Source organism: Triturus cristatus, chromosome 4_1 (genome assembly GCF_964204655.1).
Source record: "Triturus cristatus chromosome 4_1, aTriCri1.1, whole genome shotgun sequence".
NCBI lineage: Eukaryota > Metazoa > Chordata > Amphibia > Caudata > Salamandridae > Triturus > Triturus cristatus.
In genome coordinates, this window is record NC_140585.1 from 810,927,560 (window position 1) to 810,945,211 (window position 17,652).

At 45.0% G+C, this 17,652-nt stretch overlaps 1 protein-coding gene and 1 long non-coding RNA gene across 2 annotated transcripts in view; one reads left to right on the forward strand and one right to left on the reverse strand.

The window, feature by feature from the left end:
- Positions 1–17,652, reverse strand: part of LOC146855610 (uncharacterized) — a 482,547-nt gene that overhangs the window by 265,787 nt on the left and 199,108 nt on the right. Inside the window, exon 3 of the long non-coding RNA XR_014981354.1 lies at positions 16,909–17,175. This is a non-coding gene — a long non-coding RNA (uncharacterized LOC146855610). The remainder of the gene's footprint in view (positions 1–16,908; positions 17,176–17,652) is intronic.
- The window catches only part of HELB (DNA helicase B), a 373,513-nt gene that overhangs the window by 98,178 nt on the left and 257,683 nt on the right, over positions 1–17,652 (forward strand). The window contains exon 4 of the mRNA XM_085653437.1: positions 7,263–8,162. Within this exon, the coding sequence (XP_085509563.1) occupies positions 7,263–8,162 (900 nt within the window). The remainder of the gene's footprint in view (positions 1–7,262; positions 8,163–17,652) is intronic.

The window sequence follows — 17,652 nt, forward strand, 5'->3', positions numbered from 1 at the left end:
AACTGCATATTCAGTTTTGCAGTTCAGAAATTTGTTGCTGGGCACTGGTTTTGCCTTGAATGGGGTCATATATGTTGTTCTGTTTGCCCCATATGTGCAGGCTTTGCAGACAGCACATTTAAAAAATCCTTTCCTTGAGTTTAACCAGGTTTTGGTGGTGCGAATCTCCGGGCTACTGCTCACCAAGGAATTGCTCATGGACCTGGCATTTCTAAAGGTAATACTGGGAGTTTTGGTCATATAGGCCCCCACATTGGATCATTATCCACCAACACCCAGTTTTTGTTCAGTATACTACGTAAAGCTTTGTGCTGTCTGTTGTATGTCAAGATTAGTCTAGTTGTTTGGTCAGTATGTCGTGCAGTTGTAGATCTAGTCCTAGATCTGCTAACTAACGATCGCTTGTGTTTTGTCTATTGCTGCATCAATGACTGCCTGAGAATAGCCCCTAGCCAGGAACCTATCACGGCTGTCATTCTGTGCTGTTATGCAGTCCTCATTCCTACTGCAGATACGTCTTATTCGCAGCACCTCTCCAAAGGGGATGCTGTGGATGAGATGCTTTGGATGATGGCTTGAGGCATGCAGGATGGTGTTTCCCGCAGTGCGTTTCCTTTACAATCTGGTCTCTAACCTATCACGTGTCACAAAGACTTCAACAACCAAAAAACAAATAGAATGTCTACTCATGTTTGCAGTGAACCTCAGATTCATAGTATTACTATTAATCTGTTCAATAAAATGGAGGGCACCCACCTCTGTGCCTCTCCAGATTGAACACAGATCATCAATGTATCTGTAAAACCGCACTACATGTTTTGATAAAATGCTGCAAAATTGTACCTTGAGGCCCTGTTCCTCCCAAAGTCCCATATGGAGACAAGCATAACTTGGGGAGAAACAAGCCCCCATGGCAACACCTCTGATCTGTTAAAACAACTGATTTTGAAATAGAAAGAAGTTATTCTCCAAACGAACAGATATCATAGTATATGTGTGTGTTTGTGTGTGTGTATATATATATATATATATATCTTTTTTTGTTTAAACACCTCAATTTTAACTGATTTTCCTTTGGAAAACTACCTCATTCAGCTATAGCATGGATAGTGGGCCACAGCTATATCTATTGGGCTAAAGAGGCTGCAAAAAAGAGAGATATTGACGGGGACTTCAGTTTGCCAAATGTGCAGATTACTTGGTTTGGCCAGAGAGGGTTAAAGTTTCATCAGTTGCTGGCTTTGGTTAAGGAAGCATGTTCATAAAACTGCTTCTTCATTGCTCAGAGACCATTTCATGAGCTGTATCCATAACAACAATCTGCATTTTTAAATGCATGGAATTTATAGAAATGATGGAGTTCACTTTACAGATGAAGGCAACAGGGTGTTTCTAGGTAACTTGAAACTCTGCTTCCGGTCTTATGTGTAGCAGCCATATACACACAACCAACGCAAACGGCTCTTGTAAGAGTCACCCTAGTACCTGAAATATTGTGAAGTTTTTTTCTGAATGTTTTTTTCCCTTATATTTTTGGGGATCTTCGCGACGATATCGTGATCCCCATGGACATGTCGCGAAAACGGAAAACAAGAGCAGACATTCGGTGGCCACCAACACATCCAAAAATAATATGTAAAAAAATCCATTCTGAACATTGCCCTACTAATAATACTATATACATACTTCTTTCAAAGCATGTTTAAACTCCTAATTTTGAACTAAGTTTCTTTAAAAACCCATCTTTCAGACCTATTTCCCATTTTCGCAGTTATTTGGCACGTCGCGATTGCGTTGTTAACTGAGACGATCACGCCTTTTCCATAAAGGTAAAACACATATATGCACACATATTACAGTAATTTACACACTAGGGGTTTATTACTGTACACTTCGATCTCATGTTTTTCTATTGTATTTCTAGAATAACCATCTCTAAAATGTATTTTCAGTTTTCGAGGTGAGGCCGGGGATCGCGATGACATCAGTAATCACAATCCCCCCGGACACGTCACGAAAGCAGAAAGCAAAAGCAGGAATTCAATAGCGACCACCACACAAAAGAACTATAACTATATAATTAATTCTAACCATCACAGTACATAACTAACTATATAAATAACTCTATAAAAACATTTATCAATACCTCTCAAACGATGTATTAATAATTCATTGATGTATTTTTTAAAATCTTTTCACCAATATTCATGATGACGTTGATAGTCACGATGTCCCCAGCGATGGTACACTGGGGCGGTGCTGCGTCGTAGCAAATTTTGTGCGCGATTAAAAAAATCTATTTTGGACACATAACTTGTGTCACTAACACCACAATTTTTCAACCATGGGGTCAGAGCAGCTCCAACCTGGCCCGTTATGTGGGCTTTCAGACAGATTTTCATCCCCAGGAACCGTTCCTGATAGTTGAAATGGCGGCGGCAACTTTCAATTCAGGTTGCTTCCAGCCAATCAGGGCATTCCCGTTGGCGCGCGCATCTGCGATTTATTGTGAAACCACCGTGAAATATCAGCGCCCAAAGATATCAATATAATTTTAAACTTGCATTTCTCAACAACTACTGAATGAATTTACACCAAATAAGCAAAAGGCACTTCCTTGAACCGACATCTACCTCCCTGCTAAATTAGGTGTAAGTCCATTCTGTGGTTTTGGCTGTAGCTGTTGCTAAAGGTTCCAATGGGAATTAACATTACAAACGCAACCCTATTTTGTGCCCCAAATTCTCGTTCCCCACTGCACAGATCACTCACAAACTTTCTATAACAATAGTACCCACTGTGACACTTTTGTGGCACAATTTCACGCAGATTGGTCAAACTCCTCCAAAGTTATAGCCAAGTCAAAAAATGCTTTTTCTATGGAAACTAGGTCCTAACTATAACTACCTACTGGCGACCGCCAGTAGGTAAAATGTCATTTGAGATATCAGTGATGTCACTGACCATGTCATGAGTGATGTAAAATGTGAGGTCATAAGCAGTGCATTTTGGGGGAGCGAGTTATAATGTTAACTCAGCTAATTATAAAGGCTGAATTTCTCTGATTTTCTATGAGTAAAATCTGCCCCTAACTATAACGTCCCTGTAACCTTTGTTTTTTTAGTGAATTTCTATGGTTTTTGTAAATGCTAATTCCTAATTATAATGTGCCTGTAACCTTTCGTTTTTTTCAGTGAATTTCTAAAGGTTCTTAAATGCGAATTCATATCTATAATGTCCCTGTAACCTTTGTTTTTTTTCAGTGAATTTCCAAGGCTTTTTAAATGTTAATTCCTAACTATAACGTCCCTTGTAGTCTTTATTTTGTTAGTGAATTTCTATGGTTTTTAAAGTAGTAGTCACATTTGCAGAGTGGTGGAGAAAGGGAGCCTCCGACCAGCATGTTTACTGCTCTTGCTTCCATGAACCGGAGCAGAGTTTGCTATGGATTGGCGTAAGGAGTGCTCCTGCTAAGCCATAGCAAACAGCACATTGCTGGAGCCGGCCCTGGGGGGTGGTGGTCCCTAGGGCAATTTACGCCTCCATGAGGGGGGCAGAGCAGCCCCCTCCAACAAATATTAAGCCCCAGGAAGGTGGCGGTCCCCGGGGCTGCATAGGGGGGCTGAAGCCACCCCACGCATTTTAATTTAATATTGCCCGGGGAGGTGGCCCCCCTTGCATTTTCCTATATTAGACCCGGGGAGGTGGCAGTCCCCGGGGCTGCAGGGGGGCCTACTTTGTTTTGTTTAAAAAATTCGACCGGATGAGCAGATCAACTGCGACTCCTGCAAAAAATCTTTTTTTGTAAATGCTTTTTTGTGTTTTGGGGGTCCCTGTGGGACCCTCTGAACACGCATGGGGGGCCAGGGTGTTTCTACTGTGCACCCTTTTCTTTTTTTATGTTGTTTCTTGTGACTCAGATGAAGATCGCTGCCAACACCTCCTGGCTTGAAGTGTTTACAGCAAATTGGATCTCAGACACGAAAGGGGTCGCTGACCCACTGTTGCCACAGTTGTATATCTGAGAAATCTTGAAATTTCTCAGAAACTGCTGAACGGATTTTTACCATTTAACAAAAAGAGTGCTTTCCTAATCAAGAGCTACCTTTCAGGCTAATTTGGTGTAATTCCGTTCAGCAGTTCAGGCTGTAGCCGTGTCTATAGTTTCCTGTGGAAATTAACATGGAGAAAAAGCATTTTGGGACATCACTTATTTCTCGGCCCGCAGGACGGATCACCCTGAAACTTTTAAGACAGCAGCTGAAGTGACTGGCGTATTCGTTTTAAAAATGTCATGAAGGAGGAGCCAAGATGGCGACCGGGACGGCAGCGTAGACTCCCGGCTCCGTGAACCTCCGCATCCCGCACGGATATCCTGCCTGAGATCCTCAACCTGTGCTACGTGGTCGTGTTTCTGAAGGAGAGGGGCTCCCGACTGTGTGACTCCGAGGTTTCTAGCTGCGGTATCGCCGGAGAAAACTGCATCTGAACTTTGCGGCCTGTGCGGCCCTGGAGCCGGGACATCGAGTGGACGCTGTGGCCGGGTGGCAGTGCGACAACAGCGGCCGGTGGTGACTGGGTGGAGTCGGCCCACCGGAGCGGTGCCAAACTCGGCCTACATTTCGGCGTGGTCACTGATACTGCCCAGCGTAGCGAACCGAGTGCATGACCGGGGGTGTAAATCTTAGATCCTCCGGTGACTGCCCCTGCCTTGCTGGTGAGCTGCCGGGCCGCCGTCCGTATCCTGCCCCGATCATTGCGGGCCGCCCCCCGGATTTCTACGGGGGCTGGTCCGTGGTGGGGACGACTGTTGCCCGTGACCACGGATAGTTTTTTGCCTGCCCCCGGAACCCGGTCACCCGCGACGTGGACATCGCGAAGCTTGTCCCGGGGTCCCGGCCCTGGTGAGGGTCGGGCATACTTGGCGGCCATCTTGGGGCGATGAAGCCTACCATCCTGTCCGCTGGGCCGCAGCGGGCCTGTGAGCGTACGACTTTTGGGAGTGTGGCGGCGAGATCACAGAGGGCTGAGCTGGGGTACGGCGACCTCCTCGAGGCTCTTGGTACTCTTCACTCCTCCTTGGTTCATGGTTTCGTGATCTTGGGGAGTAAGCTCGATGGTGTGGCGTCGGAGTTGGGGCAGTGGCGGCCCGCCTGTCCGCACGAATACAGAGACTACCCACACTGCGCGCAGGAGGACGCTGTGGCGGCCGCCCCTGAGGTTAGTACACAGCTGGATGCTCCGGCCAGTATGCTACAGTGTGTTCGACCTTCTGAGGGCCTGATCTGTCCCGGAGGCGTTGGACCTGAGTGGGATGTGGTGGCCTCATCCCGTACATGCCCTCCTGCGACCCAGGGACAATTCCAGCAACTAATGTCTGCTTCGGCTGCTTCTGCCTTCCTGAACCTTGCGTGCAGTGCAGATCCTAGGGCAGCACTGGGAAGCCTGTTTCTTCACGCGGCGGACTGTGTTGATGCTCAGAGACTTCCACCCCACCTGTGTGCGTCGCTTCTCGGTCGTTGTTGGACATTCCTCTGCCTAGGAACATTGGGTATGGTGCTGGGTCGAGGGGTTGGCATGGACAGAATTCCAAAGAGTGGTCAGGGATAAGGCTGACCCCTCGGGGGTGGTCGCCTGGTGGACGAGCGGGCTTAGGGGTGGCGTGCTCTCCTGACATGGCTACTGGCACAATAGGTGCATAATGCTCCCCATCGTGGTTTGAGAAGATTGTTTTTGTGCTGTTTATTGTTCACTTTAGGGGAACCTTACCGTGCGGGAGGGAGAAGCCGGGGGTCTGTTATGAAGGCCCTCCTCCAGTTTATAAATACTTTCTCTACCCCCCCGTCTGGTGGGGGTCTTTTCCTACTTCCTTTTCCCTATTCTCCTATATTTCGGGTCTGGTTCCAGGGCGACAGGCACACTGCTGGGGGGGGGGGCCGTACTCATCTGCAGAGGTGCAGGGTGGGGGGTTGGGGGAGGGGATTCTGTATTCTTTCATCACTTTTTCCATGGCCTCCTTTTTCTTCTCTGATTCTTTCTGTTTTTCTTTTTCTGGGATCAGCGTGATACACCTCCTTTTGCTATGCCTCGTTGCCTTTCCAAGGGTTCACAACTTCCGGGGTGTTCTTGGGGAGTTCTGGCGGGGGACAGCGGGCGCAACTATATATTATGTTCTTCCCCATCCTGATGTTCTTGTGTTTGCGCCATTGACCTGATAGATTGCTGTAAATCGCTAACGTTCATTACTCTGCATATCCGTGATCGTTGTTTTAAAATTGCTTGTCACCTGATCCTTCTGCCTTGTTTCATCATAAAATGAAAACCTCTTTCTCCTGGTACCCTACTCACGCTGTTCACAGTATTAGCAGTACGATTTTGCTCCCCGTGGTGCTGCCTGTGTTTATACATGTCGTTATTGCTGTGATTGCTTAGCGGCCGGCCCTGGGGGGTTGTAGGCCCATAATTGTTCTTATTGAACTGTCAATAAAGGTTTTCGGAAAAAAAAAAAAAAAAAAAAAAATGTCATGAAGATTTGTCAAATGACGCCAAAGTTATTAGCAAATGGAAACCAGCTTTTTAATAGAAATCGGGTCCTAACTAGAACTACCTACTGGCGACCACCAGTAGGTAACGTTTATATATACATATGTATATATGTATGTACATGTATGTATTTATGAATATGTATGTATTTGTTATTCACTTTATCGTTCCATCCACTACAGTTTGTCACAGTGGATCAGTCCACTTCATCCATTGGCTGTCTTCACTGTAAGTGATAGCATTGCGCTCTTTCACAAGGAGCACATCCTCACACAAACTAGTTCCCTTTAGTAGATGGAACTGCAATGGCAATGTATGATTTTTAAGAGGAATTGTTTTTAGCTTGTAACCAAATGTTTTCATTTTATATAGGGAAGGACCCAGCAGCTCCCATTACAACACAACTTTGCAAAAAATGGACAAAACAAGCATTAACAAAGCCAAACCACAGGCAGCCAACATTAAACCCATTGGTTTTTTTCCCCCTCACCATAACATTTTGATAAAAAATTTATAATTAGCGAATTTTTCATCTTTATGGACAGTATGAATGTTTTATAGCATTTTCAGAATCAATAAGAACATGTAAAAGTTATTCACATTACATCCCTATTGTACACGTGTTTATCACATTTTAACAGTAATAAAATGGTCATTTATTGACCATTATAATTTTTCCCATGTCAATAAGTAATGTGCATTTGTTTTTCTTTTCGAAGATAACCAAGAGAGAGTTGGGCCTTCTTCGTTGTGAGGTCTCTTTAAAAGCTTTCCAGCAATGTGAGCCTCTTCTTCAGAAGATCCCTGAACTGCAACTTAATGCCTTGATAATTTATGATCATCTGAAACAGAGGTGTAGTGAGTTTGGTGATACCTATGTGGAGCGAGACATACTTACCAAAGCAGCAAGTCAGGACATGTCAATCGTGCAGGCGTGGGAGGCCTTGGAGTTTTTGAAAGAGGAGGAGATAGTGGTGCGTGAGAAAGATAGGATTTTCCTGCTTAATCTATATTATTATGAAGTAAGGATTGCAACATGCATAGAAAAGCTTGTGAAAAAGGATCCCTGGCATCTAAAAGTTGATGTGGGGAAAGTACTTGGAGCTCAACAGGCCAGACCCATAAAGGATGCAGTGACAGATGGCACCATGGAAGAGCTCGGCAGTCAGCTTTTTGAAATGGAATCACAAGAGTCTGACGTCAGAACTAGAGAGGTGCCGAAAATTTTCTGTGATTTCCAGGACTGTGGGCATGAAACTAAAGATGAAGGCTCAGCTCAGCTGGAAGTAGACCCCGACCAAGTCAGAGCTGCAGAAATGATCTGCTTGAATCCTTTAACTGTCATAAGCGGGAAGGGAGGCTGTGGAAAGACAACAGTGGTCAGCCTTATTTTCAAATACTTGCTATCTAAGGAAAATGATGAGGTGGAAAGAGCCTGCAGAGCTTTTGAGAGTGATATTGATGCATCTGATGAATGGTTAACACAATCACATCAACCTGTTGAGAACGAAAGAACAAAACTTGCGGATAATATGACAGTTCTTCTTACAGCACCAACTGGAAAAGCAGCATCTCTTTTAAAAAAGAAGACCAACCTTCCTTCATTCACATTACACCAGGTATGTACAGTTTTATTTATTCATTAAATTTTCATTTTATTCTCAAAATAATTAGATTTTTTGTAAAACAAAAATGTTAGCATGAGAGGTAAATCAAACTTGCATGAAAGAAGAAAAGTCTTCTGCAGAGGTCTGTGTTTTCTTAGTTTATGACCAAAGTTTCTTGTGGAAGAGCATTTGAAGGTAAGGGTGCCAAGAGAGACACCAAAATTACAGCACCAAGAATCTCCTTCTATATATTTTGCTCTAATTTATTTTGAGCTTTCTGCCTAATAACCATTTTGAATCAATAACGCACTTTTTTTTATTTCCTCTTTAATAGTTTGTCCTGAAAACAGCCTCTTGAGGCTTATTGTTTTTCTTATGTTAACCATGTATACCTTGAATCTAGAACTCTAGTCCTAATACGCCTTACTTTATATGTCAGTTTTAGTTTGTAACAGTTTGCAGTTATGGCTCACATATTTCTCAAGAAAAATACGTAACAATATAGCATTAGTGAATGAAAAAAAAAATTTATGAAATGGATGCCAATGTAGCAAGAATTGAAAATCGACTAGCATCATTTTTTTTCTTACCCATCTGATCTTATCCTAATTATCTATTTTTATATAAGATGTCAACTACTAAATAGTATTGGACTTCATGATGGAGTGTTTGTTGTATAAACACATTTTATGTGTGATTGCATCGAAAAAGGTAAATAAAATATTTAAAAACATGGATGAGTTGAAAATGTTTGGTCTCCAGAGATGCTGCAATTATTGCAACCAAATAATTATTTTTAAGGGGCAAAAAAATTGAAAGGATGTACTCTTTATTACAATGATGCATGAAGGTGTTTGGAAGGCTGAGTGTTTTAAAGTAAAATGCTGACAATGGAAAGTTACAGACACAGGTTTAATGTAGGAACTCAGCAGAGCTTCACGGACGCTGGAGATATAGGTAGTGTCTTATTGATTTCCGTGTAGGAAGCGGGTGCATTAGGTTCCCGCTTCCAGTTCTGAGTTGCTTGGATCTCTACCTAGGGCGCCATATTGCAGAGTACTAGTTACTCCTGTGACTTTTATTCTTTTTATGTTTTCTAACATTTCTCACCTTTAATTTCCTTAGGACCTGCCCCCATAGGGGAGCCTGTGCAGGGCTAGCAGTGTTGCTGAGCCCCAGGATTTGTCACTTTCCTTTGTCCACCTGGTTTTTACCCTCATTGCGCAAGTGACAGGAGCCACCCCCTCAGTCAAGGGCTATTTCAGACGCAGCATGGCGCATCCGCGCAGATCAGAGCATCACGGATGCTCTAAGCATAGGTACTGCCTTTTTGCTTTCCTTGTAGGAAGCGGGTGCTTTAAGCTCCCACTTCCATTTCTGAGTTGCCTGGCTCTCTACCTTGGGCACCATATTGCAGAGTACTAGATACTCCTGGAATTTGTATTCTTTTTATGTTTTTTAACATTTCTTACCTTTGATTTTCTTTGTTCTGATTTCCCAGTACCGACCCCTCGCAGGGCAGCCTGTGCAGGACTAACAGGGTTGCTGGACCCAGGTTTTGTCACTTTCCTTTGTCCACCTGGTTTATAGCCTCCTCGTGCTCTGGTGCTGGTGGCAGTAGCCATGCCCTCCTCAGTCGAGGGCTATTTCAGACGGAGCATGGCGCGTCCGCGCTCCTCAGTAGTGCATCACGGATGCTGTAGGCAAAGGTAGTGCATTTTTGATTTCCCTGTAGGAAGCAGGTGCTTCAGGCTCCCGCTTCTAGTTCTGAGTTGCCTTGCTCTCTACCTTGGGCGCCAATTGTAGTTATTGTATTCCCCGTCCTAAGCCAGTAATCGATAGCAACCGAGCTAGGACCTCTTTTAAAATCCTCATTAATGCTGACTCACTTGTAAAACATGTCCAAGAGTTGGCAGAGCTTATAGAGACCCATCAGTTGTAACCAAAACTTGGGCTAATGACTTTTCAAGACCAGATCTTATTAATGCCATCCCCTAGGGTACTCCATTTCCAGACTCTACAGACCCAAAAAATGGGTGGATGTCTAGGGCTAATTTATAAAAATTATTTTAAAACTAAATTTGACCCTATGTCTAAGCTGGAGTGCGAAGCACTCACGTTTTGCCTTGAAATAACTGACAATCCTTTAGAGGACTACTCGTATGCCACCCTACAGGACAGAAAAGCGAATTCCTCAAATCTTTAAAACACCCTTCTCGAGGTTGAAGCTTATAATAGCAACTTCACCATTCTAGGTGACTTCAATTTTCATCTGGAGCGATCTGAAGACAAAGATACCATGGCGATCCTAGAGATCATGAACACCATAGGCCTTTCCCAACTTCTGTGCCGGCCAACCCACTTTGCGGATCATAATCTAGATGCTATTTTTTCAAACAATCAAAATATTTCCATTAAGGACTTTCTCCCTCTCACATGGTCTGACCATATTGCTGTTACCTTTGATCTTAACATTTCCCCATTCTCCAAAAACAGAAAAGTTGAGACTAAGTCCTTATGCTATTGGGCCTGGAATAAAGTAGACCTCAACAAATTACCACAACAACTCTCTCAGACGGAGCCCTCTCTTTCCCTTGACCCAGATCAAGCCACATCAGAATATTCTGAGTGGCTTTACTCTGCCAAACCTGAAAGAGACTATTAGTTATAGATCTCTTGCCTTAGACTTACCGCCAGGCGTCAGACTGAATCCGGAGAAATGTATTTGTAGCAGTTCATCGTCGTGATCGCCGGTATGACGTCGCGGTATCTACTTAGACGCTGCCCCTGCGGTCAGTTCTTTCGTTTTCCACGCCAGCCAGCGCAGATCCGGAGAGAGCGGTACTGTAGTCTCTTTTTGACTAGCATTTTTCGACTTTTTGTAGACATCTTTTTCGAGTCGTTTGACTCCTGGCTCAAAGGGATGTTACATCGGCAGACCGGCTTCAAACCTTGTGACTCCAGTCACAAATTGATTTCGGTTACGGACCTGCACCTTGTGTGCCTGTGGTGCGTGAAGCACGACCACGACACGACTGTTGAGCCATGAATCCGAAGTCTTTAGGGGAGCGGTCCCGAAAGCTTCTGGAGGCCCAGCAGTCAGCTCTGCGCTGCTCGAGGTACCGGTAGAGAAGGAGGTTGCGGGACCAGTCGTGGAATCGCCACCAACGCTCCTCTTCGAAGTCTTTGTCTTCGGGTAAGACAAAGCACAAAAAGAAGGCAAAGAAAGCACCATCACTCTTTGCGTTCTCCCTGTCAGTCGGCTGACGTGGGATGCGGACTGTTGTCATACTTCATCTCCGCCTGTGGAGCCTACTGGGTCGGCTCCGAGCTTCCCTTCCTTCCCGGGAGCCGGAGCGACCCCTGCCCAACTTTGTAGTTATTACGAAGCCCTCTACTCCATTGTTGGGCAGCCCGACTCTGCCAGAGCGCCTTTGGGCCCGCAGATTCGGCTGGGGTTCTAGGCCTTCGATGCTGGCAGCTTCGGCCCTGGCACCGCAGGGCCCCCAGGGAACCAGGCCTGGATCCGGCTGATCTTACAACACCTGCTCCAGCGCCGAATCCATTGATGACACCTCCGCCCCCGGTTGTGTCCCCAGCCGGCAGTGACCTTGGCCTCCTCCTCAACTTGGACACTGATTTGGACGAGCATCGACCGGTAATTTTGTACCACTGTTCTACCCTGGTGTTCCTTATCGCCCTGAGTAGCAACCAGAGGAGGGTGAGGAGGACTCAGGGGGGTCTGTTGACCCTTTGGCAGACCAGTTGGATGAACCGGACTGGAGAGAGGAGTTGGGTGAGACCAGTGGTCTGGGCACCTCTCAAGACCTTGGCATGCTTTCTCCCCCTACCGTGGCTACGGAGGAGGGAGCCTCTTATGCTGTGGAGTTGCGTAGAGCAGCTGAGGCATGAACCTTGAGCTTCTTAAGGTGGCAGTCAGGACCAATCTCCTGACCGAGGTGCTTCAACTGGCAGCGGTATCTTCCGAGACTCTGCTGCCGTTCAATGAGGCTCTCACAAATATCCTTCTGGGCACTTGGTCCAAGCCCAGCACAGGGTCTCCTGTGGATAGGATGATTCCCCGACGCCACTGTCCGGCCCCGCGCGACCTTGTGTCTCTTACAGATACAGATATATCGTTACCGAAGGTAAGTAACTTGTTCTTCTGGATGAAGAAAGGCCAAAGGTCCTGTTCCTGCCCGAAACCTGGCTAAACCTTGTCCAGGCCCTCCCCCTGGGCTATAGCATCAAGAGGCTTGATTGCACCACAGAGAGAGTTGGCGGGATTGCCATAATATATGAACATTACCGAACGTGCTGCATTTTTGGTAGCCCAATACCGGACTGCGAGAATTTTGCCTTTTCAATAGGATTTACTCCATCCCTCACTCACTCACTCTGTCTGGCATACTAATTTACCGACCTCCAGGGCCATTGGGACAATTCGGTCATTCCCTGCCTGACTTAGCAGCTAACTCGGCCAATACTTCGGCCAACTTTACTCTATTAGGAGACTTCAACCTGCACTTCGATGATCTCTCACAGATGGCCACAGTACAGATTACGAGAGATCTAGCTGCATATCAGCCTCACGAAAAAGTTGTCAATCCCACTCACAAGAAAGGGCACTTATTAGACCCTATCTTCTACAACATGAAGGAATTAGTAGGGGAGAATCCAATACCAGTACCATGGTCTGATCATTTTCTCATTCCATTTCTCTGGACCTCTAATTACACCATACCCCACTCCAAACCAACCAGCATAAGGTCACAACCCTGGTCCAAGTTATCAATGGAACAATGGACTTCAGAATTAGAAAAAAAAAAACAGCACCAAATTCTGATGTTCTCATCGCTAACGATAATTTTAACAGATGGATACAGGATTCCTTAGATCTACTTCTTCCTATAAAATCAATCCAGATGAAAAAAGGTAGCAACAGAATGGCATGGTACTCTGCCAAACTTCGGGAACTAAAACAAACAAAGGATTTCTCTCCACACAACAAACTGAAATATAGGGAGGCTATAAAATAATATAAAGCCGAAATCAAATCAGCCCAGGCAGCTTTTTACGAAGGAAAAATGTCATCAGGAGGCAACTCTGCGTACGAGATCTTTCGCATTGCGAAGACTCTCCTTAGAGTTCCCCCTCCCTCAGTGACCCTTGACCCTTGACACTTCAGGTTCACGCTGTGAGAAGCTGGCAGAATTTTTCCACAATAAAATCCAAACTGTACACCTCATTTCCACAGATGGAGAGCCAAATGTGGGATTCTAGTCTTTGCAGCACAGACTCCCACTTAGATATAATCCTTTTGATGGATAATGAGACTCTAGATCGCATCATGTCTCAAGCAAAGAGCGGGTCACCTAAAGACCTAAAGACCCTGCACCTCCCAAAATTCTGAAACAGGTGGCTGGGACAGTTTCCCCTGCTATCCTGGAGTTGACCAACGCCTCTTTTGTATCTGGAGTGGTCCCCCCACCCTGGAAGGAGCCAATGGCGAGGGCCTTCCTCAATAAACCCATTCTAGACCCTGACTCCCTGTGAAACTACCGTCCTATTTCACTTCTCCCAGGGATCAGCAAAATAGCTGAAAAGCATGTAAATTCAGTGCTGTCCAGCTTTTTGGAGACCAATACACTACTAGCACTGCAAGGCACAGAAACAGACCTACTCTCAGTTGTAGAGGAGTCAAAATAATCGTGGATGCCGGAGGCATCGCCATGGTCATACTTTTAGACCTCAGCGCAGCCTTCGACACGGTAAACCATCAACTCCTAGTCCACAGACTTAGGAGATCAGGAGTGAACGGGGTTGCGCTGGCCTGGCTGCGATCCTTTCTGAGTGACCGATTCTTTCAGGTCTTTTACGCTGATGTGGCCTCAAAATAGTTGCCTCTTCGTTGTGGGGTTCCCCAGGGGTCCTCCCTGAGCCCCACATTATTCAACTTGAATATGAGCCCTTTAGCTAAGCTTCTGGTGCCTTTTGGGGTACACATAGTGACCTATGCAGATGACACCCAACTGGTGGTAGGACTTAATCATGCCGGCATCGCATCCCCCAATATTCAACAGTGCTTGGAAGAAACTGCTAAATGGATGGATGAGTCCTTTTTTAAATTTAATGGGGAAAAAAATGAGCTAATGATCCTGGGGAACCGGTCTCCCATTGAATTTAACACTATATGGCCAAATACATTGGGTCCTTTCCCCACTACCAAGCCCCAGATAAAGAGCATAGGTATCTGGCTAGACCAGGACCTGACTTTCAAGGCTCAGGCACACAAGGTGGCGGCCTCATGCTACGGCATCCTGAGGATGCTTCGGAAGGTCCTCCCTCTCCTTCCTTTTCAGGCCTGGAAACTGATGGTTCAGGCTCTCATTCTGTTGCGTCTTGACTACGGTAATGCCCTTTATTTAGGTGCTTCCTGTGCAACACTGTCCAAACTGCAGACGGTACAGAATTGGGCAGCTAGAATTCTTCTGAACATTCCAAAATTCCAATCAACAAAACCAGGCTTAAAATCTCTGCATTGACTCCTGATCAAGGAGCGAGTTGAATTCAAGGCGATGTGCATAGTACACAAGTCACTGGCCGGGAAAAGTCCTGCATCAATCATTCATTATTCGCCCCTATCGTGCCAACAGACGCCTTCGATCGGACCACTTACATCTAGCCACTGTTCCAAAAATTTGGAAAGCCAGAAGTGGAGACCGTATGTTCTCCTATAACACATCGAAGTTGTGGAACTCTCTTCCCCTTCACCTACGGAAAGAACCCAACCACCTTGTCTTCCGTAAATTGTTAAAGACCTGGCTGTTTCCTTAATCCGGTTGCTACGCTGTTCCTTCCGCTGTGAGCGCTGGGATGTCTCCGGGTAGCCATGCGCTATATAAAAGTATCTTCATTCATTAATTCATTCATTGCTCTGAAGCAGTCCCCATCAAAAAAGTCTACATCGGCACTTTGGTGTACCGAGGCCCTCTGTTTAGGGAAATAGAATGGCAGAAGACAAGAGAGAAAATTGAGAGCCACTTATGACTCCCACGAGAAAGAAACATTTTAATTCTCCCTTTTGCAAAATACAAGGACCTACTTGCCAAAAAAACGAACCATGTTATTCACTAACCAAATTGAATCCTCCAAAAACTTTGCAAGGGAGCTATTTCAGGTAATAAGCAAACTCAATAAACTTCCTGAAAACCGAGTACTTAATCAGAGTCAAACCTTTTATGATGACATAGCACAGCATTTCTGCAGAAAATAGGTCAAAACTACAACTTGAGTGCCACATGAAATCCTAATCACGTTAATCTTGATATTCAGACTATTAACACAACTCACAATGACTTAAATATCCAGACCAATAAGACCCTATCTTATCTCAATGAATTCACTCCCACTCTGTCTGTGGAAGTCCTCAAACTTATCGAAGTCACTAAATCTGGAATTTCGTGCGATCCTTGTCCCTCTTCTATTCTCAAGCAGATCTCTGAACCTATATCCCCATATCTGATCAGTATATTGAACCAGATGTTTGCCAAATGAATTTTTCCCTCTCTGTGGAAAAAAGCATCTAACCTTCCACTTCTTAAAAAAAAAAAAAAGCCTAACCTGGATCCAGAAAAAAACAGCCAACTTCCGCCCTATCTCAAGACGGCCTTGTCCGGCAAAGCTAGTCAAAAAAATCATAACCATTAAACTGATGCAATTTATCCAAAATAACAATCTTCTGGACAATACCAATTTCGGCTTCAGGGCTGAACACAGGACAGAGGCCGCTTTGATCAAAGACACTGATGAGTTAAGATTAGCCTTAGACGATGGGGGAACAGCTGCCCTCATCCTTCTTGACTCATCAGCTTTTGACATTATGTACCACTCCACTCTGGTTCTGTGCCTCAAACAGTTTGGAATTAATAACAAAGCACCCACCTTACTAGGAAATTTCCTGACAGGCAGCGAACACCCAGATGCTCTATGGGGTGCCGCAAGGATCCTGACTTAATCCTTTACTTTTAATATACATGTCTAAGAACTAGTCTCCCTTATTAGATCCTTTGGTTTCTCTCCAACGTCATACGCTGATGACACACAGATCGTGTTGTCAGCTTCTAACAGTGACAACCACCCAAATCTCCAATTCCTTAACTGTATTAGAGCCATTGGTAGCTGGATGGGTGATGGTGTTTGTGGTTATTTTGAATGTGACATAAACAATACAGTTTTAAGTCACATTTATAATTTTTGCTTGCCTGAGCATACCATCGCGCCACGTTTATCTTCACTACCCACTGCTAAAAGTTTCAATAAATCCTTATTTGTAATTTTATATATGAACACATTAGGTACATTTTTCCTTCTCCATAGGACCCATGTTCCCTTAAAACATTTTTATACCTCAGGTCCCTATGTACCCATAGGTCTCCCTTGTTTTTGTAACATAGCTTCTGATGGATACATCTGCCTATGGATTCCTCACCTTATGAATATCCCCTGCGCCAGAATGCGGTAAACATATGTCAATTACTGACCCGCATGAGGATTGCCTTTGGTGTTTGTCTTCAGACCATGACGTCGAGGGATGCTCTTTGTGCAGGAAGATGAATCCAAAGGCGTTAAAGGAGCAAGAAGCCAAACTTTACATGGCCAAGGCAAGAAAAGAAAAAAGGGGTTGGAAAAGGTCAAAGTCCAGGACTTCGACTTCGCGGGACTTCAAGAAGAAGCATAAGAAGAAGAGGAGACATACCGTTCATGCCAGCAACGTCGTCCTGGTCTTTTCCGGCTCCGAGTATGTCGATGCCGTATGGTCAGTCCCCGGCACCATCCCATGAAGCCTCTCGGATTCGATCGGCGTCGGCTATGGTAGTTGAGCCACCTTCGACGCCGCTCCCGGAGCTGTCGACGCCGCGTGTGGCACCGCCGGCGCCGCAACCGAAGATGCGTTCGAGGAGGGAGGCGCAGAGGTTATTGGAAGAGGAGCAGTACCAGGCTGAAGAGAGGCAGGAATTGGCTCCTAAATGAAAATGATTCATAATAGAAAAAAGATAAGCCTGTAGGAATGGTGCTGTTTGTCAGAAAATAATAAAAGTATGCCTCCAACGTAATACCTGGCCAAAGCAAGTATTGAAGATAAATTAGATTTGAAGTAAAGACATTCCAAATCAGCAACTCAGTTTGTTTTGCTAAAACTGCTGATTTCTTAATTTCACACATTTAGTGAGTTTTGGACATTACCTGCATATTTTGTATCACTTTGTACATTTGCTGAACAAAAGTATGCTGAAGCATCAGTAAGTGATAATGGATCACTAAGGCCAAGCCGATCCGTCTTCAGTGGCAGGTGTCAATGTAGTCAAGTAGAACTTTTCACAATGGGTGATTTACACATTTATGTTAGTGGCAGCTCAGTTAAATTGAAGACTTTGCTGAAAAGAGAACACCTGCATAGTGAGTATTTTCAGGTAAACCATTCTCCCAGAGTCACTGTTAA